A 24,892-nucleotide genomic window follows, 5' to 3' on the forward strand; every position below is an offset into this window, starting at 1 on the left:
GACCGCTACGCTACCCAGACGCCTGATTATTCTGACAATGTTGTCATTATGGGTTACTGCGTGTGGACTGATGGGCAAAAATGGCGATTTTATCCATTTGGAATGAAATCTACAACACAGTAACATGGTTATGCATGCACATGCACATGCACATGTACATGTCAGTTGTTGTTTTCCGTGGTGAAAGCATTTATTGATGAACTCAAATCCCACCGGTTGCTTTTTACAGGTGTTGATCCCCGTCTCCTTGTACGTGTCCATTGAGATTGTGAAACTGGGCCAGATCTTTTTCATTCAGAATGATCTGGCCTTCTACAACAAGCAGCTGGACTCCAGGATCCAGTGCCGGGCCCTCAACATCACTGAGGACCTGGGGCAGATCCAGTACCTCTTCTCTGACAAGACCGGGACCCTGACGGAAAACAAGATGGTGTTCTGCCGCTGCAGTATTTATGGGGTGGACTACCCTCATGAGGAAAACGGTGAGCCCTGGTAGTATTGCATCAGTCAGACCTTCTGTACTTTTGGCAGACTGGATGTAGTTTGATGTGGGAGAGCGAGGTGGTGAGAAGAAAAGAAGATCTGATGTAACCTTGGAGGTTTTTGAATTCTGTGTGGTGAGCAGAGGGGGAAGATCTGCTGCCCCTGGTGGCTTCCGAGGCAGATTTGTCCACATCTCAAACAGGACACCCCGAACAGCACTGAGTTGGTTTGATTTAATGTGTGACACGCTGCCCACCACTGACATTCACTCTTTTTCAAAGTTACCCAAACTTGATGACCAGAGTGCCGATTTCTCTCTTTTTTTTTTTTTTTTTTTTTTGTTCGTTGGTTTTCCCTTGTCTCACGGAAGAGTGTCTCAGTCGGCTCTGTGCATAACTGTAGTCCACTGACTTCCGGTTTCTACTGCAGCGGTCATACCAGTTTCCTGTTTGTTGGCGTGTGCTGTTGATGATGGCATATTTTCACGACGCCTGCAAGATTTACCACGGATAAATGTCAACCACATGCACACAACTGTCCACACTCTTTCACCTGCACCTACCAGCAAACGGGTGAAAGGTTTCAAGTTGTACATATCAAGTTACGTCCACGAGGACGGACGGACGGACCCTCATACTTGTGGACGTAACTTGATATGTACATCTTGAAACCTTTCACCCGTTTGCTGGCATGTGCAGGTGAAAGTGTGTTGACAGTTGTGTGCATGTTGACATTTATCCACGGTACATCTTGCAGGCATCATGAAAATATGCCATTGTCAACAACACATGCCAACAAACAGGAAACTGGTGTGACCACTGAAGTAGAAACAGGAAGTCAGTGGACTACAGCTATGCACAGAGCCGACTACCTCTGACGGCTTGCAGATGCAGATCACTGTGATCTGGTGATTTCAAGAGTTCTGCTCCCCAGTGCAGGGGTCTATGTGTCCTGTACTGGATTACATGCTATTATATACCCAGCTCTCTCTAAAGTTAAGGCAGGGAGAGACATATGAGGTGAGGTGTTCCTCAAGGCTTTGACCTTAATGGTTTGGGCTGGACTAGTTGATGCTGCTTCATTTCTTTGTCTTGCTCCGTTTCGCAGCAAGAAGGCTGGCAGTGTATGAGCTGGAGGAAAGCCAGCTGGCCAGACGGTGTGCAGCTCTTCAGCCTAGTTGCAGTGCTAAGGCTCTGAGCTGCCGCTCACTCGGCTGTGACCGTAGCTCCAGCTCTCTCAACACCCTCACCGGTGATCTGGAGGGAGAGGAGGAAGATGGTCTGGAGGGAGAGGAGGAAGATGGACGGTTCAGTCCTGCACAGCTGCAGACTAGCGCCTTCTGCAGCCGCATGGTCAGTCTTACCTGCACATGTACACAGCCCACTCTCATGCATACCACAGTATTTAATGAAGTGGTCTTCATCGCCACTTGATCAGAACGATTGTGTTCTGGCTTGACCATGTGGCAGTGTTTGTGTTGGTGTTTGTGTTGGTGTTTGTGTTTCGCTTGTGTTGGTGTTTGTGTTGGTGCTTGTGTTTCGCTTGTGTTGGTGTTTGTGTTGGTGCTTGTGTTGGTGTTTGTGTTGGTGCTTGTGTTTCGCTTGTGTTGGTGTTTGTGTTGGTGCTTGTGTTGGTGTGATTTGATGGCGTGAGAACGATTTTATAAAGCTTCATGCTGTTGAATGTTATTTGAAAACATCAGTCAAGATAAAAACAGGCCCACTTCACTCAAAAGGCTGAATGGATGAAATGGAAAATATCATGATATCTATATAATAATATATCATATGTCATATATAATCATAAATAATAAATATCATGATATCTGTATTATCATAAATAATCAGAAATATCATGATATCTATATTATCATATATCATAATATCTAGGTATGCAAATGAAGAAGCAGAGAGCAGCTGTCCTGACAGATCAGTGTTTAGCCCAGGCTAAAAAACATAGTGTGTGTGTGTGGGATAAATTTATTATCAAAAAAAGATTTTTTTTTTAACAAAAATATTGATCCTTAGGCTAAGGAGGTGGTGCCAGACCCTCAACTGGTGAGGAAGTTGAACTGTCTGGCCTCTCCTCATCTTCTCTCAGGTTGCAACTCCTCTGACATCCCAGACAGCCTGGAGCTCACCTATATTGTGGATTTTTTCCTGGCCCTTGCCATCTGCAATAGCGTGGTGGTCTCCTCGCACAGCCAACCCAGACATGCGGTGGGTAGTGAATTCACAGCTGTAAAAACACGATAGCACCTACACATGACTATCAGATGAAAGGCCTATACCAGGGCATCCAGGTAGCATAGCGGTCTATTCCGTTGCCTACCAACACGGGGATCTCCATGTTCGAATCCCCGTGTTACCTCCAGCTTGGTCGGGCATCCCAACAGACACAATTGGCCATGTCTGTGGGTGGGAAGCCGGATGTTGGTATGTGTCGTGGTCGCTGCACTAGCGCCTCCTCTGGTCGGTCGAGGCGCCTGTTCAGTGGGGGGGACTAGGGGGAATAGCGTGATCCTCCCACGTGCTACATCCCCCTGGTGAAACTCCTCACTGTCAGGTGAAAAGAAGCAGCTGGCGACTCCACATGTATTGGAGGAGACATGTGGTAGTCTGCAGCCCTCACCGGATCAGCAGAGGGGGTGGAGCAGCGACCAGGATGGCTCGGAAGATTGGGGTAATTGTCAAAATACAACCGGGGAGAAAAACGGGGAAAAAATCCCCCCCAAAAAAAAAAGGAATGGAGGGAAGAACAGGCTTATTCCTTTTTTGCTGTGTGGCTGTGTTGTGCCGGCACACACGAGTGGCGACCAGTCAGCCATGTCATTTTAGACAGCATGTATAAGACCTGTCAGAAGAATGGGGATGTGATCCAGTTTGGTGACCTATGATGAGAGCTGTCTCAGGAGACAACTCATATTTTCTGCATGTTTTGCTACACAGACATAAGACTACATATTAATGCTGAAAAGACCACACTACCAGACAGAATACCATATCCCCTTTTCTTGCCTACTTTCATAAAAAAGGTCATTCTACCATTTTTAAACATTTTTATCCAACTGTTAGTAAAGCCATACCACATATTGCTCTGTTTTTAGCTCCTGCAAATATACATATCCTAAATTTTAGCCAAGTTTTTATCTGGTAGTCGAAGTAGTACCTAGTCTGTGAAATTGACAATGGAGCCTTACCATTAAAAAGCACAGCACATTGGAGCAGGTTGTCAAGTAATGGTAGACCATAGTAGTCCTATTTCTCCAGGTCTCATATTTTACTACAGGTGTTAAGGAACCGTGCTTCTTAAACTGGAGATCTCTCTGGAGTGCTCGGTGGTGCCACGGTGTGGATCACAGATTGAACATGTTGATTGCCCCAAATCTAAATTCTTGTCTCATTATTGACCCCATACCATACCTTTTACAGGTGCCAGAGGCCCAAACATCTCACAAATCCCTTGAGGACATCAAATTTATATTCCAGAACTTTAGCCTCCCTCCCTTGTCTGCCCTCTCCCCCCGTTCCCTGACTCAGAACAAAGATGGTCCCCGCAGCTTCACTTCCCGACTCTTCGCCCGAGGTAAGACAGGTTTCTTCACTCCCCCAGTGACCACTGGGAAAGAGGGAGATCCAGGCCATGAAGGTATCCAGGAGGTTTCTGCCCAAAACCAGAAGTTGAGTTCTCCTGGGCCTGAAAGAGGGGCACAGTGGGACGTGGAAAATTACAAGATGGAGGACATGGCAACAGGAAATTATCTTGGGGATGAAATAACAAATCTGGCAGAAGCAAGGGGGGATCTGGAAGACTTGACCAGAGGGACAGGCCAGTGCAGAGAGTCAGGGGTCAAGAACAATGCTACCGATGAGCTGGTATATGAAGCAGAGAGTCCAGATGAGGCAGCTCTAGTCCACACAGCCAGAGCCTATTGTTGCACCCTGAGGGGCCGCTCAGCGGAGACTGTCCTGGTGGACCTACCTGGGATGGGCTGTCTGGCTGTCCAGGTGCTCCACGTCCTGCCCTTTGACTCGTCCAGGAAGAGGATGTCAGTGGTGGTGCGCCATCCACTGACAGGGCAGGTAGTGGTCTACACCAAAGGAGCTGATGCGGTCATCATGGACCTAGCTGAGATACCTCAAGGTAATCAAAAGAAGTGGTACTTGTAAACTAAAGCTTGAAGTTGCAAATGTTTCTAATTCAGGTGGTTGGTTTGCAAAAGTTATCTCCAACAAAGTTCCCCAATGAGACAAGGGGTAATAAGCTAGTTAATCTTTAGATAAATGTAATAATTGGAAGCATTGACTTTGTTCTATGATATGCTCCTCACTGTTCTCCAACTGCAGGGCAAGCAGAAGAAAGGTATGGTCACATCAGGGAACAAACACAGAAACATTTAGACAGCTACGCAAGAGAAGGACTTCGCACACTCTGCATTGCTAAAAAGGTAACATTGCAGAAGGTCATCACAAGTCAGTAAGACACTGCAGAAGGTCATCACAGGTCAGTAAGACACTGCAGAAGGTCATCACAAGTCAGTAAAACACTGCAGAAGGTCATCACAAGTCAGTAAGACACTGCAGAAGGTCATCACAAGTCAGTAAGACACTGCAGAAGGTCATCACAGGTCAGTAAGACACTGCAGAAGGTCATCACAAGTCAGTAAGACACTGCAGAAGGTCATCACAAGTCAGTAAGACACTGCAGAAGGTCATCACATGTCAGTAAGACACTGCCTGCACATCGTCCCATACCCAAGATTCTTCATTATCTTTAACTGTCATATCTTGGGTTTCTTTGTTGGAAAGTTTTCTTACTAATTAAAAAGTTGCATTTAGGCAGCAATACAGTTGTCTCATAACTGTAAAAATCGACATGATTCATGACTAGGAAACATACATTTTCCAAACAAGCTGCAATAACTTCATTCGGTGATGTGAAATTACTTTTGCTGTGGTCAGTGTTATGTTTTTTTTTTCTTCTAGTGAAGGCGAGCAGGTTAAGAATTTTGTGTGCAGCACACTGTAAAAATTATAGAAATTTACTGAAAAAAATCCTAAATATTTCAGCCTGACTTATCACAACCCACAAGGTATACATTTCTCGAATGACAGTAGATGCACAGAAAGATAAAGCTGATGTAAACCTACCAGGAAGACATATTATTCAGTCGTATGACAGGTAAATACCAGACCCAGGATTATTATATGTCCTCAAGTTGTAATAAAAGTACATGCATGCAGTTTTGGAAATTTCTGTATTAAAGGATAATTCCGTTTTTTTTTGTTTTTTACTGCCTAGATCTTATTTTCTTTTTCTTTCTTTTTCTTTCATTTCTTTTGTTTTGGATTGTCCCCCCTTTTTCTCCCCAATTGTATTTGGCCAATTACCCCGCTCTTCTGAGCTGTGCCAGTCGCTGCGCCGCCCCCTCTGCTGATTTGGGGAGGGCTGCAGACTCCACATGTCTCCTCTGATACATGTGGAGTCACCAGCCACTTCTTTTCACCTGACAATGAGGAGTTTCACCAGGGAGATATAGCGCGGGAGAGGATCATGCTATTCCCCCCAGTCCCCCCCCCCCCGAACAGGTGCCCACATGTATGGGAGGAGGCATGTGGTAGTCTGCAGCCCTCCCCGCATCAGCAGAGGGGGTTGGAGCAGAGACCAGGATGGCTCGGAAGAGTGGGGTAATTGGCCAAGTACAACTGGGGAGAAAAAGGAGCAAAACAAAAAAAAACTGCCTCTCCCTCTTATCACATTTGACCATGAGTATATTACACTGGCATTGTGGAGGTGCTTGACCTACACCAAGACTCGAGGTGGATGCTAAAGGACTGCAGTCAAGTGCACATAATGGTTATACTCATTCCCCTCCCTCCTGTGTGACAGAGGAATCGGTTGTGTTAGAGTCTAGGTATATTAATAAGTCAGTGTGAAGCGGAGGACGGTAGCTTTTGTGTCACTTTCGTACACTTGGATTGTGAATTTGGTCTACGTTGTGTACGAGTGAATGATACACAAGAAACATGTGCTTACTGCAGTGAATAGACCACGTGTCAGATGCATGTTACTGTTGTGTGTTATGCTGGCTGTGCGTTGACTGGACCCTTGCTGGGAGCAGACGCTGCAGGAGGACGAATACACGATGTGGCTGAAAAGACAGCTGTTCGCTGAGACCAGCATAGAGAACAGAGAGGAGCTGCTGGTGGAGTCAGCGCAGCGACTGGAGACACACCTCACTGTGCTGGGTAAGCAGACTGCCTCGCAGACATCCTACACACCACATACAGAAGCATGTCAGAATTATGCAGGAGGGCTTACAGGTACAACACTTACAGTCAGAGATGATTAAAACTGGACGATGTCACCAGTCGTTGATCATGTGAGATTAATGCTGGCCCAGGCAGGAACCGGTTTTAGCACTTTCTTTCCTGGATTGGAAGGAGAAGTTGCCTTCTTCTCTTGTACATCTTCTTGAAGCCATCTTGGTTACTGCAAGTTCGATGAATCATCAGGAACAATCAGGAACAGTTTATTGTCATGTCTTTTCATGTCCATTCATATACAAAAGAAACAAAATTCTGGTGCCGGAAGATGGCGGCGCGAATTCACATGCAGCGGCCTCATCCAGTACCGTCCATGCAGGGTCTTGGTCCACATCCACGTCTGCGTCTAAGTTTTGTCCTCATTTGATGGCTGGGAGAGCAGGCACTGGATCGGCTGGGAGAGTGGGCCAGGCTAAGCTAACTGCTAGCCCACGCAGACCGGCAGTTCCGATAGCACCGAGGGCGGTCTGGCGGCGGCCTCACCTGGTGTTGACTGTGGTGTTTTTGATGTCGCGGTGAGGAGTGGGGGAGGTGTGTCGAGGGTGTCTGGCTGGGAGAGCTTGGTCTGCTTCATCCGTGGGCCCGGGGACCACGGCCCCTGCCTGGGGCTGCAAGGAGGAGGAAACGCCAAGGGTGGTCTGACAATGATGCGTAAGCTGGGCAGGCTAAGCTAACTGCTAGCCCATGCAGACCGGTTGTTCTGACAGTCATCCTGGCTGGTGTTCGTTCCCTTGGACAGTGACTTTTTTTGTTTAGTGTGGATATGTGTGTTAGTGTGGATATGTGTGTTAGTGTGGATATGTGTGTTAGTGTGGATATGTGTGTTAGTGCTGATGTGGGCTGGGGGAACAGCATGTCGACAAATAAAGTGTTCCTGATCTCTGTTACTGGGTGTATCAAACACACATTAACATTCTACTGATGTTGTTTTGATGTTCTACTGATGTTCTATTAACATTCTACTGACGTTTTGACATTCTATTGACATTCTACTGATGTTCTACTGACGTTCTACTGACATGATAAGAGCAGTACCGTTACTGGAGATCCTCTGTTCCTGTGTGCTTTGCTATGTGAAGGTGCAACAGGGATTGTAGACAGACTACAGGAGGAGGCTCCGGAGACCATCGAGGCTCTGCAAAGAGCAGGCATCAAGGTTTGGATTCTCACTGGAGACAAACAAGAAACTGCCGTCAACATCGCCTACGCCTGCAAACTTCTGAAACCCAGCGACAAGCTTTTGACTGTCAACTGTGCCAGCAAGGTGGGCGAATAAACATGAGTTTATCCATTTGTCCTTAACACGACTTCTGGGTTTCAGGATTCCCTCACTACTTTTAACCTCTCGTTTCAAAAGGATTTCTTGTGTTTTCTTTTTAGGAGGCATGTGCAGCTGTGCTGCAGGAGCTCAGCGTGGAGGTGAAATGCGGTGGGGAGGGCTCGACTGAAGCATCAGCAGTCGGGAAGGGCAGGGACGCCGCGTCAGGCCCGGAGGCAGGGTTTCTTCTGGTGATTGATGGCCAGACTCTGGATATGGCCCTGCAGGAGGAGCTGCAGCTTGATTTCCTGGAGCTGTGTCAGCGCTGCAAGGCTGTCATTTGCTGTCGAGTAACCCCACTGCAGAAGAGCCAGGTGGTACGACTGGTCCGGGATCAGCTCAAAGTGTTGACCCTGGCCGTAGGTAGGAAGACACCAAGACGTAGCTCTGAAGACCAAACTGTCTAGCAGTGAAGCAGAACACTGCCTGTTCATCCAGGCCAGATGTTCCTATACTTCATGACCACGTTTTAGGAATAGTTTATTTTTAGCGTGTCATGTTTCCACAACGTATGTGTGAATTATGTGTCAGAGCTAGAGCTGCGTTAAAGACTATATGTAAATGATATAGTTTTGTGAACTTTTGGGGATATCAGATGGGTGGAATTTGTCCCATGAAAGTGATTTCAGAAGACAATCAATCAAAAGACTGCCTTCTGCAGGACTCATACTTGACACTAGCATTAAAACGTAGCAGGATTTAAAGACCTTTGACCATATTATTATACTCAGGCCTGGTCACACACATAGAGAACAACTCTCTGATTATTTTGCTTCTATTTGTTAAAATGTTCTCAACAGAATAGTGTGTTACTGATGTGGACAACCTTTCTAACTTTAGGTGATGGGGCCAATGATGTCGGCATGATCCAGGTGGCTGATGTGGGTGTTGGGATATCCGGCCAAGAGGGCATGCAGGTAGTGACCATAAACAAATTATCCAGCCAACTTGTAGCGCAACCAGATAATTTTTCTTAATTAAATACAAAATGTACCGGACCGTTGTGGTGAAGAGGGAGCTGAGCCAGAAGCCAAAGCTCTCAATTTACCAGTCAGTCTTCGTTCCAACCCTCACCTATGGTCATGAGCTTTAGGTAGTGACCGAAAGGGTGAGATCGTGAATACAAGTGGCTGAAATGAGTTTCCTCCATAGGGTGTCTGGACTCAGCCTTAGAGATAGGGTGAGGAGCTCGCACATCTGGAGGGAGCTCGGAGTAGAGCCGCTGCTCCTTTGCGTCGAAAGGAGCCAGTTGAGGTGGTTCGGCATCTGATCAGGATGCATCCTGGGCACCTTCCTTTGGAGGTTTTCCGGACACGTTCAATTAGGAGGAGACCCCGAGGTAGACCCAGAACTTGCTGGAGGGACTACATGTCCAATCTGGCCTGGGAACACCTTGGGATCCCCAGGAGGAGCTAGAGGGTGTTGCTAGGGAGAGGGACGTCTGGAGTGCCCTACTTAGCTTGCTGCCACCGCGACCCGACCCCGGAGAAGCAGCTGAAGATGAGATGAATGACTACTAAACATGAGCAGATGTAGCACATGATGATGTGTTACATCTGCTCATCTGTGTGTTTGGCTCATTATGCCAGTGTGAGTTGCTGTAGAACAACACACTTCTCGGGAGAACTCATTCAGTGAAATCCTTTTCAGGGAGGGTCAGGATCTAGAATACCTTATTCATGACGACGATCTACAACTCCTCCGATATTAACAAAAAAGCTGCAGTCTCTTGCAATTTTGAAATTATGCAGACTATATATACTTTGTATTTGTCATGCAGCCTTAGCTAATATAAATTTCATAATTCAGTATTTCTGATGATGAAGAAATATGAATTTCACTAATTCAGTCTCCTTTTTCTCTTCTTTGTTCTTCATCTTTTCGCAGGCTGTACTGTCCAGTGACTTCGCCATCTCCATGTTTAAACACTTACGTAAACTGCTGCTTGTCCATGGCCACTGGTGCAACTCTCGTCTGGCGAACATGATCCTCTACTTTTTCTACAAAAATTTGGTAAGAAATGTTTGAGGCATCCATGCTGCCCCTCCCTCTCATCCATGCCCCTCCCTCTCATCCATGCCCCCCCTCCTCTCATCCATGCTGCCCCTCCCTCTCATCCATGCCCCCCCCTCCTCTCATCCATGCCCCCACTTCCTCTCATCCGTGCTCCCCCTCCCTCTCATCCGTGCTCCCCCTCCCTCTCATCCATGCTCCCCCTCCCTCTCATCCATGCTGCCCCTCCCTCTCATCTATGCTGCCCCTCCCTCTCATCCATGCTGCCCCTCCCTCTCATCCATGCTGCCCCTCCCTCTCATCCATGCTCCCCTTTCCTCTCATCCATGCCCCCACTTCCTCTCATCCGTGCTCCCCCTCCCTCTCATCCATGCTGCCCCTCCCTCTCATCCATGCTGCCCCTCCCTCTCATCTATGCTGCCCCTCCCTCTCATCCTTGCCCCCCTTCCCTCTCATGAGTTTTATTTGGCAGCTACGTACTCGCACATCAAATATTTTAGCATCCATTTGATTTTAACACTGGGAAGACCAGGAGCTCATGCTAGCAGCTGCAGAAATTTAAAGTGATACCGACATCAAAATCTGAACATTCCTATTGATAGGCTGTGTTCCGAGTTGGAATGTGACCACGGAGAAATTCAGTGGCCAAAGCAGCGCATCTGCGGCCACTCGAGAGAGACCTGTGATTGACTGTAGATGGTGTCCAATGACAAACTGTGCCGGTGGATACGTAGACACCAGTCAATTTGCATATAGGGTGTGTCCGTAGCGAGATGCTATAAAACCACGGAGAAGCCCTTCTTTCACCCCCTCCTGCTAGCTACTTGGCTCCAGTTGGTGCTATTTTGCTGAGACTATTATCGATCTTGCTACGACGTATTGCTATCTATCGATCGATCGATCGATAGATGATAGATATTTAGATAGATAGATAGATCAATCTATCTATCATCTTTCAGTCTATCTATCTATCTATCTGTCCGTCTACCTATCTAAAGATCTATCATCTATCTATTTAACAGTTACTTGTATCATCGAACATATTATTCACCAAGTTGTATTGCACTGCCGTGCCGTAGGCCTACCACCATTTTTTTCTACGGCAAGTGGCGAACAGTACCGAGCCCCACCCATGCGAACACCCAGGAAGACAGTAGCCAATAGGTTTGAATTCATAAAACCAAACCTATTTACGGTTATGATTCAAACTCCCAATGTTAAAAAATGTGTTCAGAAAGGGCACGTCAGTCTCTCTCTAACAGCTGAACTTCCATACGCTGTTGATGCATTATCGATACCACTTTACTACATCTGCCATACTGTTTACTACATCACCCTTACTGTTTACTACATCACCCTTACTGTTTACTACATTACCCCCTACTGTTTACATCACCATACTGTTTACTACACCTGCCATACTGTTTACTACATTACCCGTACTGTTTACTACATTACCCGTACTGTTTACATCACCATACTGTTTACTACATCTGCCATACGGTTTACTACATCACTCGTACTGTTTACTACATCAGCCATACTGTTTACTACATCACCATAATGTTTACTACATCACCCGTACTGTTTACTACATCACCCATACTGTTTACTACGTCACCCATACTGTTTTACTACATCACCCATACTGTTTACTACATCACCTGTACTGTTTACTACATCACCCATACTGTTTACTACATCTGCCATACTGTTTACTACATCACCCATACTGTTTACTACATCACCCGTACTGTTTACTACATCAACCGTACTGTTTAATACATCACCCATACTGTTTAATACATCACCCGTACTGTTTACTACATCTGCCATACTGTTTACTACATCACCCGTACTGTTTACTACATCACCCGTACTGTTTACTACATCAGCCGTACTGTTTACTACATCAGCCGTACTGTTGCTAAGTATGCATGTCTCTTTTTTCCTCTGGTGTGCTACTAAACATCACATGGTTCCTCTCCTTTCATATGACACCGACGAAAGCTCACTCAGAGACCAGAGACATTATACAAATTATAGAGACGTTCTAGGAACAACCATTTCTCTCTCTCTCTCTCTCTGTCTGTCTGTCTGTCTGTCTGTCTGTCTGTCTGTCTCTCTCTTCTCTCTGTCTGTCTGTCTGTCTGTCTGTCTGTCTGTCTGTCTGTCTGTCTCTCTCTCTCTTCTCTCTCTCTGTCTGTCTCTCACACACACACCATAGATGTATGTGAACCTCCTCTTCTGGTATCAGTTCTTCTGTGGCTTCTCCGGGAGTGTGATGACCAACTCCTGGATCCTCATCCTCTTCAACCTGCTCTTTACTTCTGCTCCTCCCCTCATCTATGGAATACTGGACCAATACGTGACAGCAGACACCTTGATGCAACTGCCGGAGCTCTACAAGGCAGGACACAACTCCAAGGTGTGTGTGTGTGTGTGGGGGGGGGGGGGGGGGTGGCAACAGAAATCGCTTTAAAAACTCAATTCCATGACGTTAGATTGAATTTAGATTACTACCTTGCAATGTAATATGCTCCTTTTTTGCTAGCTGCCCTTGGTTCTTTCACATTTAGGCTAGCCAAGTCCCGAACAAGGGAAAGGTCATGTGCGAGGGCAAGGTTTTAACTAAAGCCTCCTACATATTGTGTGATGTGGGCCGTCTCAGATGAAAGATGACTAAACGTGGTGATGTCTTTGGTCGTGGCCCCAAAACGGTGGTCCTACATGGCACTGTGAGACAGGTTCAAAGACAACCGTTATTACCGTCTTACGACCGAAGATAACCTGGGACAAAAGTCTGACAGTGTCAGAAATGTAGGATGACCGTCTCACAATGTGACTGCTGCTACGACCTACGTCTACTAACAACCAATACAAATGCAGCAGGAAATGACGCACTGATCAACGCCACGCACAATCTTTGCTGGCGATAAACACAAACAAACACACTGTTAGCATATGTGACCCAAATACCATGGATTCAACAAAACCAGCAACATAACCAGCAACAATTGAAACTGAACTATTGGAAGGACTCGATTCCTGCTTGGCGTCATGTTGCTCTACCAGTGGCGTACATTGATGACATGCTGATGCAGCACACAGACTGATGATGTTTTTATGAACTTTTGTCATAGCCTGCGATTCAGTAGTGTTATCATCATACAGTCTACATACATCACACTTGATGTGATTCAGTAGTGTTATCATGGTACAGTCTACACACATCACACTTGATGTGATTCAGTAGTGTTATCATGGTACAGTCTACATACCTCACACTTGATGTGATTCAGTAGTGTTATCATGGTACAGTCTACATACATCACACTTGATGTGATTCAGTAGGGTTATCGTCCAGTCTACATGCATCACACTTGATGTGATTCAGTACTGTTATCATGGTACAGTCTACATACATCACACTTGATGTGATTCAGTGGTGTTATCATGGTACAGTCTACATACATCACACTTGATGTGATTCAGTAGTGTTATCATGGTACAGTCTACATACATCACACTTGATGTGATTCAGTAGTGTTATCATGGTACAGTCTACATACATCACACTTGATGTGATTCAGTAGTGTTATCATGGTACAGTCTACATGCAACACACTTGATGTGATTCAGTAGTGTTATCGTGGTACAGTCTACATGCAACACATTTGATGTGATTCAGTAGTGTTATCGTGGTACAGTCTACATACATCACACTTGATGTGATTCAGTACTGTTATCATGGTACAGTCTACATACATCACACTTGATGTGATTCAGTAGTGTTATCATGGTACAGTCTACATGCAACACACTTGATGTGATTCAGTAGTGTTATCATGGTACAGTCTACATACCTCACACTTGATGTGATTCAGTAGTGTTATCATGGTACAGTCTACATACATCACACTTGATGTGATTCAGTGCTGTTATCATGGTACAGTCTACATTCAACACACTTGATGTGATTCAGTAGTGTTATCATGGTACAGTCTACATACATCACACTTGATGTGATTCAGTAGTGTTATCATGGTACAGTCTACATGCATCACACTTGATGTGATTCAGTAGTGTTATCATGGTACAGTCTACATGCATCACACTTGATGTGATTCAGTAGTGTTATCATCGTACAGTCTACATACCTCACACTTGATGTGATTCAGTACTGTTATCGTGGTACAGTCTACATGCATCACACTTGATGTGATTCAGTAGTGTTATCGTGGTACAGTCTACATGCAACACATTTGATGTGATTCAGTAGTGTTATCATGGTACAGTCTACATACATCACACTTGATGTGATTCAGTACTGTTATCATGGTACAGTCTACATACATCACACTTGATGTGATTCAGTAGTGTTATCATGGTACAGTCTACATGCAACACACTTGATGTGATTCAGTAGTGTTATCATGGTACAGTCTACATACCTCACACTTGATGTGATTCAGTAGTGTTATCATGGTACAGTCTACATACATCACACTTGATGTGATTCAGTGCTGTTATCATGGTACAGTCTACATTCAACACACTTGATGTGATTCAGTAGTGTTATCATGGTACAGTCTACATACATCACACTTGATGTGATTCAGTAGTGTTATCATGGTACAGTCTACATGCATCACACTTGATGTGATTCAGTAGTGTTATCATGGTACAGTCTACATGCATCACACTTGATGTGATTCAGTAGTGTTATCATCGTACAGTCTACATACCTCACACTTGATGTGATTCAGTACTGTTATCGTGGTACAGTCTACATGCATCACACTTGATGTGATTCAGTAGTGTTATCGTGGTACAGTCTACATACATCACACGCGATGTCGCACCCGAGTTTATCACATCCATATCACACAGTGTGGCTTGCAGTAAACTAATAGGATTGCTGAAATCACCGTGTAGGAGGCTTTATGTACTTGAAGGTATTTTTTGTGTTAAAATGTATTGACAAAGCTGTTGTATAAAGGGGGTTGGAGAGTTGCAGAAATTATTCGCATGTGTTACACAAAACATTTATGAATCCAGAAACTGTCGCCCTTAAGTCTTCTGTCACTTCATCCAAAGGCTCCATGTGCACGAGTGTCATCTAGCAGCCATGATTCATACACAACTTAATATTCATGACCCAACAAAAGGGGACACACATCTGTGTTTAGTGGTGTGAGAAGTCAGGATTGAAGTATTGATGCCCATAAACACTCTTTCTATTGAAATGATTTTTTAACTCTTTCCTCTTTCTATTGAAAAGATAACATTAACTTTTTCCATTGAAATGATAACGTTTAACTCTTTCTATTAAAATGACGATGTTGAACTCTTTCTGTTGAAATGATAATGTTTAACTCTTTTTATTAAAATGATGTTTAACTCGTTCTATTGAAATTATGTTTAACTCATTCTATTAAAATGATGTTTAACTCTTTCTACTGAAATGATAACGTTTAACTGTTTCTAATGAAATGATGTTTAACTCTTTCTATTGAAATTACAATGTTTAACTCTATTGAAATGATAACGTTTAACTCTTTCTATTGAAATTATGTTTAACTCTTTTTTAAATGATAATGTTGACCTCTTTCTATTGTAATGATGACGTTTAGCTCTTTCTACTGAAATGTTTAACTCTTTCTATTGAAATTATGTTTAACTCTTTCTATTGAAATGACAACATTTAACTCTTTCTATTGAAATGTTTAACTCTTTCTATTGAAATTATGTTTAACTCTTTCTATTGAAATTATAATGTTTAACTCTTTCTATTGAAATGACGACGTTTAACTCTTTCTATTGAAATGACAACATTTAACTCTTTCTATTGAAATGATGTTTAACTCTCTCTATTGAAATAAAGTTTAACTTTCTATTGAAATGAAAACATTTAACTCGTTCTATTGAAATGATTTTTAACTCTTTCTATTGAAATGATAATGTTCAACTCTTTCTATTGAAAAGATGACATTTAACTCTTTCTATTGAAATCATAACGTTTAACTCTTTCTATTGAAATTATGTTTAAGTCTTTCTATTGAAATGACGATGTTTAACTCGATTGAAATGATGACGTTTAAGTCTTTCTATTGAAGTGATAACGTTTAAGTCCTTCTATTGAAATGATGACGTTTAAGTCTTTCTATTGAAATGCTGACATTTAAGTCTTTCTATTGAAATGGCGACATTTAACTCTTTTTATTGAAATGATGACGTTTAAGTCTTTCTATTGAAATGCTGATGTTTAACTCGTCCCTCAGACCTGTGTGTCCTCCACCTTCTGGCTGACCATCCTGGATGGTTTTTACCAAAGCATCGTCTGCTTCTTTGTGCCTTATTGTGTAAGTAATGTGGCTCATGTTGTGTCCAAAGTGGTTTTGTTCAGCTGCTTCACGTTCAGCATGTTTGGCAGCAATGCCAGATGGGTGCCTTCACAAATGTGGGATGTTACTGATAAAAACCCCTTACTCACTACTGGGAATGATTCACCCACGTCTGATTTGAAAAGTATTCTCTACTTTAGTTGTCAGTGGGGACATGTTGTGTCAGTAAGAGTATCCAGGATCAATCAGCATTATTAGGTTTTCCAGTTAGTAATTCAGTTGGGATGTGATTTAAACATGTTTCACCAGAAGGAACACATGGAGGTTTCACCTTCACCACATGGTGCTTGTTGTGCATGTGAAGGAACACATGGAGGTTTCACCCTGCTTGTTGTGCATGTGAAGGGGTTGCAGAGGAGGCAACAAGTAGCTGGAGAACAGTCAAGCTGTGAGTTTCTGTAGTATGTACTATGTAGTATGTAGTGTAGTATGCAATGTAGTGTGTTATGTACTGTGTAGTATGTAGTATATAATATGTAGTGTGTCCGGACCTGCACACAGTCCAGGTGCACTTGTGATGAAGGTGTGGCTGTGATGAATGTTTTTCCTCTTAAGGTGCTATGAAATACTGACACCACTAAGCCTTATATCTTGTGTTGAAATCATAGTGATGACAATAATAGTAGTACAAGTTATTTAACTGGCACTTTTAAGAACACCTGATGTCACCTTATAGCTTCAGTAAGGCACAGTAAATACAACGATGGACATAAACACAAGCAGGCAGCAGTACAATACATCATCACAGGAACAAACAACAGCAAAGCACACAGTACATCATAAGAGCAGCATAAAGCCTAGTAAAGTTATGTGGTAGTGCACATAGATTAATAGCAGAGAACCAGGGAGTGTCAGTTATGGAGGATAGATGGTTTGAGTATTTTTTTTTACTTGATGAAAGAGTGACGACACATCTGTAAAATCTGTGCTGATGTGCATGACGGGCTGCGTGGTTACAAGTCCTGTTGTGGGGCACAGCGTAGAGGAAACCTCCAGCATGTTGTCATCTGAAGCCCACGTTTGTGTTGTTCAGAGTCAAACCGAGCGAAGGATTGCGCAAGCAAGCTTTTAAAGTGATCCAGTACTGAGCAAGCTAGCTCCAGCCGCCTGCTGTGCATCAAGCTGTGGTGGCATCCTCTGGGGCAATAGTGCTTGCCAAAGAACATACACTGAAAGATCTCTCTTTGTTATTTGGCATCAACAAGCTCAGAGCTTTATGAGAGGGTTCCAGAGAGCCTCAGCCACGACATGTTATGCTGTGCTGCTACAGAGGATCCTTCTAGTGGACCTTATTTGGCAAGTACTATTGCCCCGAAGGATTACAATGTAGTTTTGTTTGCAGCATTTGGCTGGTGATGTCTTGCAAAATACTGAATCAATTAATGGTGGCCCAGTGGTTAGCACTGTTCCTCACAGCAAGAAGGTCCTGGGTTCGAACCCCAGGTTGTCCCAGGTCCTTCCTGTGTGGAGTTTGCATGTTCTCCCCGTGTCTGTGTGTGTTTCCTCCGGATGCTTCACTTTCCTCCCACAGTCAAAAAGACATGCATGTGAGAGTTAATACTCCTGTCTCTGCCCCTGAGCAAAGCAATGGAAAGAAGAACTGGAGTTGGTCCCTGGGTGCTGCAGCTGCCCACTGCTCCTATACAATCTACTACTACTACTACTTTCGGCTGCTGCCGTTAGGGGGCGCCACAGCGGATCATCCGTTTCCATCTCTTCCTGTCCTCTGTATCTTCCTCTGTCACACCAGCCACCTGCATGTCCTCCCTCACCACATCCATAAACCTCCTCTTTGGCCTTCCTCTTCTCCTCTTCCCTGGCAGCTCCATATTCAGCATCCTTCTCCCAGTATACCCAGCATCTCTCCTCCACACATGTCCAAGCCATCTCCATCTTGTCTCTCTTGCTTTGTCTCCAAACCGTCCAACCTGAGCTGTCCCTCTAATATAATCGTTCCTATTCCTGTCCTTCTTCATCACTCCCAGTGAAAATCTTATCATCTTCATCTCTGCCACCTCCAGCTCCACCTCCTGTCTTTTCATCAGTGCCACTGTCTCCAAACCATACAACATAGCTGGTCTCACTACCATCTTGTAAACCTTCCCTTTAACTCTTGCTGGTACCCTTCTGTCACAAATCACTTCTGACACACTTCTCCACCCACTCCACCCTGCCTGCACTCTCTTCTTCACCTTTCTTCTGCACTGCCCGTTACTTTGAACAGTTGACCCCAAGTATTTAAAGTCATATGCCTTCATCACCTCCAGTCCTTGCATCCTCACCACTCCACTGTCCTCCCTCTCATTCAGCATAGGTATTCCGTCTTGCTCCTACTGACTTTCATTCCTCTTCTCTCCAGCGCATACCTCCACCTCTCCAGGCTCTCCTCCACCTGCACCCTACTCTCACTACAGATCACAATGTCATCCGCAAACATCATCGTCCACGGAGACTCCTGCCTGATCTCCTTCGTCAACCTGTCCATCACCACTGCAAACAAGAAAGGGCTCAGAGCCGATCCTTGATGTAATCCCACCTCCACCTTGAACCCATCTGTCATTCCAACTGCACACCTCACCACTGTCACACCGCCCTCATACATATCCTGCACCACTCTTGCATACTTCTGTGCAACTCCTGACTTCCTCATACAATACCACACCTCCTCTCTCGGCACCCTGTCATATGCTTTCTCTAGATCTACAAAGACACAATGCTGCTATATAATAGCATGAGTTAAATGCAGAGAAAACGTTCATTGTAAAAATACAATAACAAAATAAAGAATCTTTCTAGAAATCCTGCTACCCATTGCTCATTTTGTCTCCTAACAATAAGAAAATAGGGCTTAGGTTAAAAAAAAAATGCTGGAGTTTTCCTTCAAGTGTGTGAATCCCTGTTTTTGCCTAATTTCACCATGTGTGGACATGAACTGTAAATGGGTGAAACTTGTGCATTTTTAATGGGTTTTCAAAATTGGCAAGGCTTTTTAAAGTTTGGGTCTGGGTAGCGTGGCGGTCTGTTCCATTGCCTACCAACACAGGGATCACCAGTTTGAATCCCTGTGTTACCTCCAGCTTGGTCGGGTGTCCCCACAGACACAATTGGCTGTGTCTGTGGGTGGGAAGCCGGATGTGGCTATGTGTCCTGGTCGCTGCACTAGCGCCCCCTCGGGTCGGTCGGGGTGCCTGTTCCGGTGAGGAGGGGGAATAGCGTGATCCTCCTATGTGCTACGTCCCCCTGGTGAAACTCCTCACTGTCAGGTGAAAAGGAGCTGCTGGTGACTCCACATGTATCGGAGGAGGCATGTGGTAGTCTGCAGCCCTCCCCGGATCAGCAGAGGGGGTGGAGCAGCGATCAGGCGGCTCAGAAGAGTGGGGTAATTGGATGGGTGTAATTTACAATTGGGAAAAAGGGGGGGGGGGGACAAAACACAAATATGGTGTTACCTGGATCTCGCATTGTCAGAAAAGCCAATGTATTGTTGTACTAAAGCATGTGCTCATGTTGTCTTGGTCCTAACTGCTGTAAGATCAACGAAAAATACAAGTACTCCAAACTTTTTTGGTCATTACCCCCCCGCCCCCCCCCCTTTTTTGACAGGCATATGCAGGGTCGGACATAGACGTCCTGTCCTTTGGCTCTCCAATCAATGCCTCCGCTCTGCTCATCATCTTGCTGCACCAAGTCATAGAGAGCCACACTCTGGTAAGATACACCTACATGTCTTCCTGTCAGTGTGCTCTGGTGTTGTCATGTCATTATACTGCACGCCGAGGCTTGCATGTGCTAAGGAGACGCATACAATCATCAACCCATAAAAGGTAAAATAGCTGTCTCCATTTTCACTTCAATTCAATTTGCTGTCGTAAAAACGAAATGAGGGAGCATGTGATGAATAGTGAACTGAGGGAACATGTGATGAGTAGTGAGATGAGGAAACGTGATGACTAGTGAAATGAGGGAGCATGTGATGAATAGTGAAATGAGGGAGCATGTGATGAATAGTGAAATGAGGGAGCATGTGATGAGTAGTGAAATGAGGGAGCATGTGATAAATATTGAAATGAGGGAGCATGTGATGAGTAGTGAAATGAGGGAACATGTGATGAGTAGTGAAATGAGGGAGCATGTGATAAATATTGAAATGAGGGAGCATGTGATGAGTAGTGAAATGAGGGAACATGTGATGAGTTGTGAAATGAGGGAGCATGTGATGAGTAGTGAACTGAGGGAACATGTGATGAGTAGTGAAATGAGGGAGCATGTGATGAGTAGTGAAATGAGGGAGCATGTGATGAGTAGTGAACTGAGGGAGCATGTGATGAGTAGTGAACTGAGGGAGCATGTGATGAGTAGTGAAATGAGGGAGCATGTGATGAGTAGTGAAATGAGGGAGCATGTGATGAGTAGTGAACTGAGGGAGCATGTGATGAGTAGTGAAATGAGGGAACATGTGATGAGTAGTGAAATGAGGGAGCATGTGATAAATATTGAAATGAGGGAGCATGTGATGAGTAGTGAAATGAGGGAACATGTGATGAGTTGTGAAATGAGGGAGCATGTGATGAGTAGTGAACTGAGGGAACATGTGATGAGTAGTGAAATGAGGGAGCATGTGATGAGTAGTGAAATGAGGGAGCATGTGATGAGTAGTGAAATGAGGGAGCATGTGATGAGTAGTGAACTGAGGGAGCATGTGATGAGTAGTGAAATGAGGGAGCATGTGATGAGTAGTGAAATGAGGGAGCATGTGATGAGTAGTGAAATGAGGGAGCATGTGATAAATATTGAAATGAGGGAGCATGTGATGAATAGTGAAATGAGGGAACATGTGATGAGTTGTGAAATGAGGGAGCATGTGATGAATAGTGAAATGAGGGAACATGTGATGAGTTGTGAAATGAGGGAGCATGTGATGAATAGTGAACTGAGGGAGCATGTGATGAGTTGTGAAATGAGGGAGCATGTGATGAATAGTGAAATGAGGGAACATGTGATGAGTTGTGAAATGAGGGAGCATGTGATGAATAGTGAACTGAGGGAACATGTGATGAGTTGTGAAATGAGGGAATACCTTCACATTTAATTTACCACTTGCTGCCGTGTGTCTTCCTGTACATTTTTCAGACTTGGCTGCATGGCCTGGTGCTACTGGGGAGTGGCGGGTTTTACTTTGCCTTCACGTTGCTCTTCAGTGCTGGGTGTAAGACCTGCAGCCCCCCTTTAAATCCCCTGGGTGTGGAGACTTCCCAGATGTCCCAGTTGCCCTTCTACATTGTGTGTACCCTCACAACCATCATGGCACTACTACCTAGGTATAAAGACACACACACACACACACACACACACACACACACACACACACACACACACACACACACACACACACCGCTTATAAAAGATACTATCAGTAGAATTATGACTTTATTGTAGTAAATAAATGACCCAACATGAATCGAAGGGTTTTGGAAAGAGTTGTAGATTTATGCCAACTGCAAAAAGCGCTTTACCAGGGTGCTGAGATTTCTTGCTTTCCAAACCTACAACCCAGCCTGGAATCTTTATTTTGGTAACCACTAGAGGGCTCCCCACCCTCTGGAACTCAATGTCCTTTCACAAAACCTCAGTTCCCACACACATTCATGTTGCTGCATGTTTCATCACAATATGCAGGCGCCATCTTTGCAACACAAATGTAAAGAATCGCAAAAGCCTCATAATCCGGCATTCAGTTATACACAAGAGTTAATGTTAAATCCCTTGTGCTGATATGTAGGGGGCTACACACAAGAAACAAATTCAACCAACTTCACACACTTGTCCCTGCATTCAGAGAGATAGTCAGGTAGTGCTGTCATAAATCTCCATATACCTGGTTCCAGATATCTCAGATGGCTACCGAACTACAACAACCACTGATAGTGCCAATATGAGAATGTACATCCTCACGCTTGATATTGGCAAGTGTAATCTAATAGGATGGCTTACCCTACTGGCTTGAAACGGCCTACTCAGCAGGTCAGAAACCAAGCACCTACTGGTGTGTCCTCACTCTTATTAACAACTGTAACTCAATGGGACGGTGGACACTGCTAGCTTGAAACAGAACACTCAAACATCTGCAACCAATGAGTCAAATGTCCATACATCCATCCATTATCCAAGCCGCTTATCCCAATTGGGGTGACGGGATGCTGGAGCCTATCCCAGCAGTCATTGGGTGGCAGGCGGGGGACACACCCTGGACAGTCCATCACAGGGCTGACACATTCAAAACTAGGGACAATTTAATAATAATAATTATAACAATAATGAACTTTATTTGTATAGCACTTTTCATACATAAAATGCAGGTCATAGTGCTTTACATTAAAAATGGGAAACAATAAAACTCAACAACAATACAGATAAAATAAGTTAAAAATAATAAAACACAAACCTAGGGAAAAACATAAAACAAGGCAAGAAATAAAACCACAGTACAAGATAAAAATAAGAATAAAAAGAAATATAAAGTGGAATAAATTAAAAGCAAAAGCATAAAAATGGGTCTTGAGCTGATTCTTAAAGCTTTCTATGGACCTTGCGTGTCTTATTTGTTGGGGGAGTCAATTCCAAGCCGTTGGGGCATAAAAACAAAATGCTGCTTCGCCATACTTTTTGTATTTCTTTCTAGGGACATTGAGCAGGCCAGCACCAGAGGATCTAAGAGAGTGTCTCAGAACATAATCAGATAAGCAGTCAGATAGGTATGAGGGTGCTAAACCATGTAGCGCTTTAAACACAAGTAAAATAATTTTAAAATCAATCCTCAATGCTACAGGCAGCCAGTGTAAAGACGCTAAAACTGGATTAATGTTATCTCTCATTCTGGTTTTTGTTAGGAACCTTGCTGCCACGTTTTGTACTAGTTGCAGCCTATCGATACTTTTTGGGGTAAACCAAGTAAGAAGTGCATTGCAATAGTCTAGACGCGAAGATATAAAAGCATGTGTCACCTTTTTGGAGTCTTCCAGGGAGAGGTAGGGTCTAATTCTAGCAATATTCTTTAGGTGAAAAAAGGCACCCTTTATAACATTGTTGATATGTGATTTAAAATACAACTCAGAGTCAATGATGACACCCAGGTTTTTTACTACTGTCTTAGTCTGTACAGCCAGACTTCCCATTCTACTTGATATCATTTCTCTCTGTGCATTAGTACCTATAATGAGAATTTCTGTCTGTTCTTTGTTCAATTTGAGAAAGTTTTCACTCATCCATTGTTTAATACTCGACAGACAACTCATCAAGGGATTGAGAGCATTGGGGTCATCTGGTGCTACAGATAAATATAACTTGAGTGTCATCAGCATAAAAATGGAAATTCACTCCATGATCACAGATAATTTCCCCAAGCAGCAGCATGTATAGGCAGAACAATAAAGGACCAAGAATGGAACCCTGCGGAATACCTGAGAAAATTACATGTTTGTCTGAGACATGGTCAGAAAGACTAACAAAATAGCTGCTGCCAGTGAGATATATGTAGAGCCATGATAGGGCAGTGCCTGAAAGGCCAATCCAATTCTCAAGGCGGTCTAAAAGTATATCACGATCTACTGTATCGAAGGCAGCCGTCAGATCAAGGAGTAAAAGAATGGAAACATTTTTATTATCAGCGCTCACTCTGAGATTGTTGACTACTTTTAGTAGTCAACTGTAAAAGTAGTCAACGTGCTGTAAAAGTAGTCAACGATTCTACTTTTACAAAAGGACACGGTGTTTTTTCAACACTGTCACCTTTTCTAAAACCGGACTGAAATTTATCATGAATCTTGTTTTCATGCAAAAACCCATCCAATTGTTTATACACTGCCTTTTCCAAAATCTTGCCCGGAAAAGGCAGATTAGAAATAGGCCTTTATTGCTCAGCACCGACGGATCAAGTTTATTCCTCTTGAGTAAGGGCTTTACTATAGCTGTTTTCAGTGAATCAGGAAAGGTACCTGATTCTAAAGAACAGTTTACAATATCCAAAACATCCCCAATCAAACTATCTAAGACCTTTTTTTAAAAAAGGCAGTGGGAATTGCATCCAGAGAGCAGGTGGATGACTTCATCTGCAAGATGGTTTTACAAAGTTATTCTTTACTAATTTTTGCATAAGGAAGTTAGATTTCCGCGAGACTCGTTACTAGCAGTTTGACTGTTTGGATTAACAACTGTTTGGATTATTCATGATACCTGCTCGGATATTAATGATTTTATTATCAAAGAATGATGTAAACTCATCACATTTTGAATTAGAAGCACGGCATAACTGCTCATGAGACTGGGGAGGATTTATAAGGCGATTGATT

The 24,892-nt window shown here is 43.9% G+C and overlaps 1 protein-coding gene across 1 annotated transcript in view; it reads left to right on the forward strand.

The window, feature by feature from the left end:
- The window catches only part of atp10d (ATPase phospholipid transporting 10D), a 61,114-nt gene that overhangs the window by 31,243 nt on the left and 4,979 nt on the right, over nt 1–24,892 (forward strand). The window contains exons 9-22 of the mRNA XM_056295666.1: nt 230–482; nt 1,591–1,835; nt 2,511–2,702; nt 3,915–4,626; nt 4,830–4,930; nt 6,605–6,731; nt 7,889–8,073; nt 8,190–8,490; nt 8,968–9,044; nt 10,015–10,140; nt 12,368–12,568; nt 16,425–16,505; nt 20,151–20,255; nt 21,678–21,865. Of these exons, the coding sequence (XP_056151641.1) occupies nt 230–482; nt 1,591–1,835; nt 2,511–2,702; nt 3,915–4,626; nt 4,830–4,930; nt 6,605–6,731; nt 7,889–8,073; nt 8,190–8,490; nt 8,968–9,044; nt 10,015–10,140; nt 12,368–12,568; nt 16,425–16,505; nt 20,151–20,255; nt 21,678–21,865 (2,894 nt within the window). The remainder of the gene's footprint in view (nt 1–229; nt 483–1,590; nt 1,836–2,510; nt 2,703–3,914; nt 4,627–4,829; nt 4,931–6,604; nt 6,732–7,888; nt 8,074–8,189; nt 8,491–8,967; nt 9,045–10,014; nt 10,141–12,367; nt 12,569–16,424; nt 16,506–20,150; nt 20,256–21,677; nt 21,866–24,892) is intronic.

This window comes from Lampris incognitus, chromosome 16, assembly GCF_029633865.1.
Source record: "Lampris incognitus isolate fLamInc1 chromosome 16, fLamInc1.hap2, whole genome shotgun sequence".
NCBI classification, from domain to species: domain Eukaryota; kingdom Metazoa; phylum Chordata; class Actinopteri; order Lampriformes; family Lampridae; genus Lampris; species Lampris incognitus.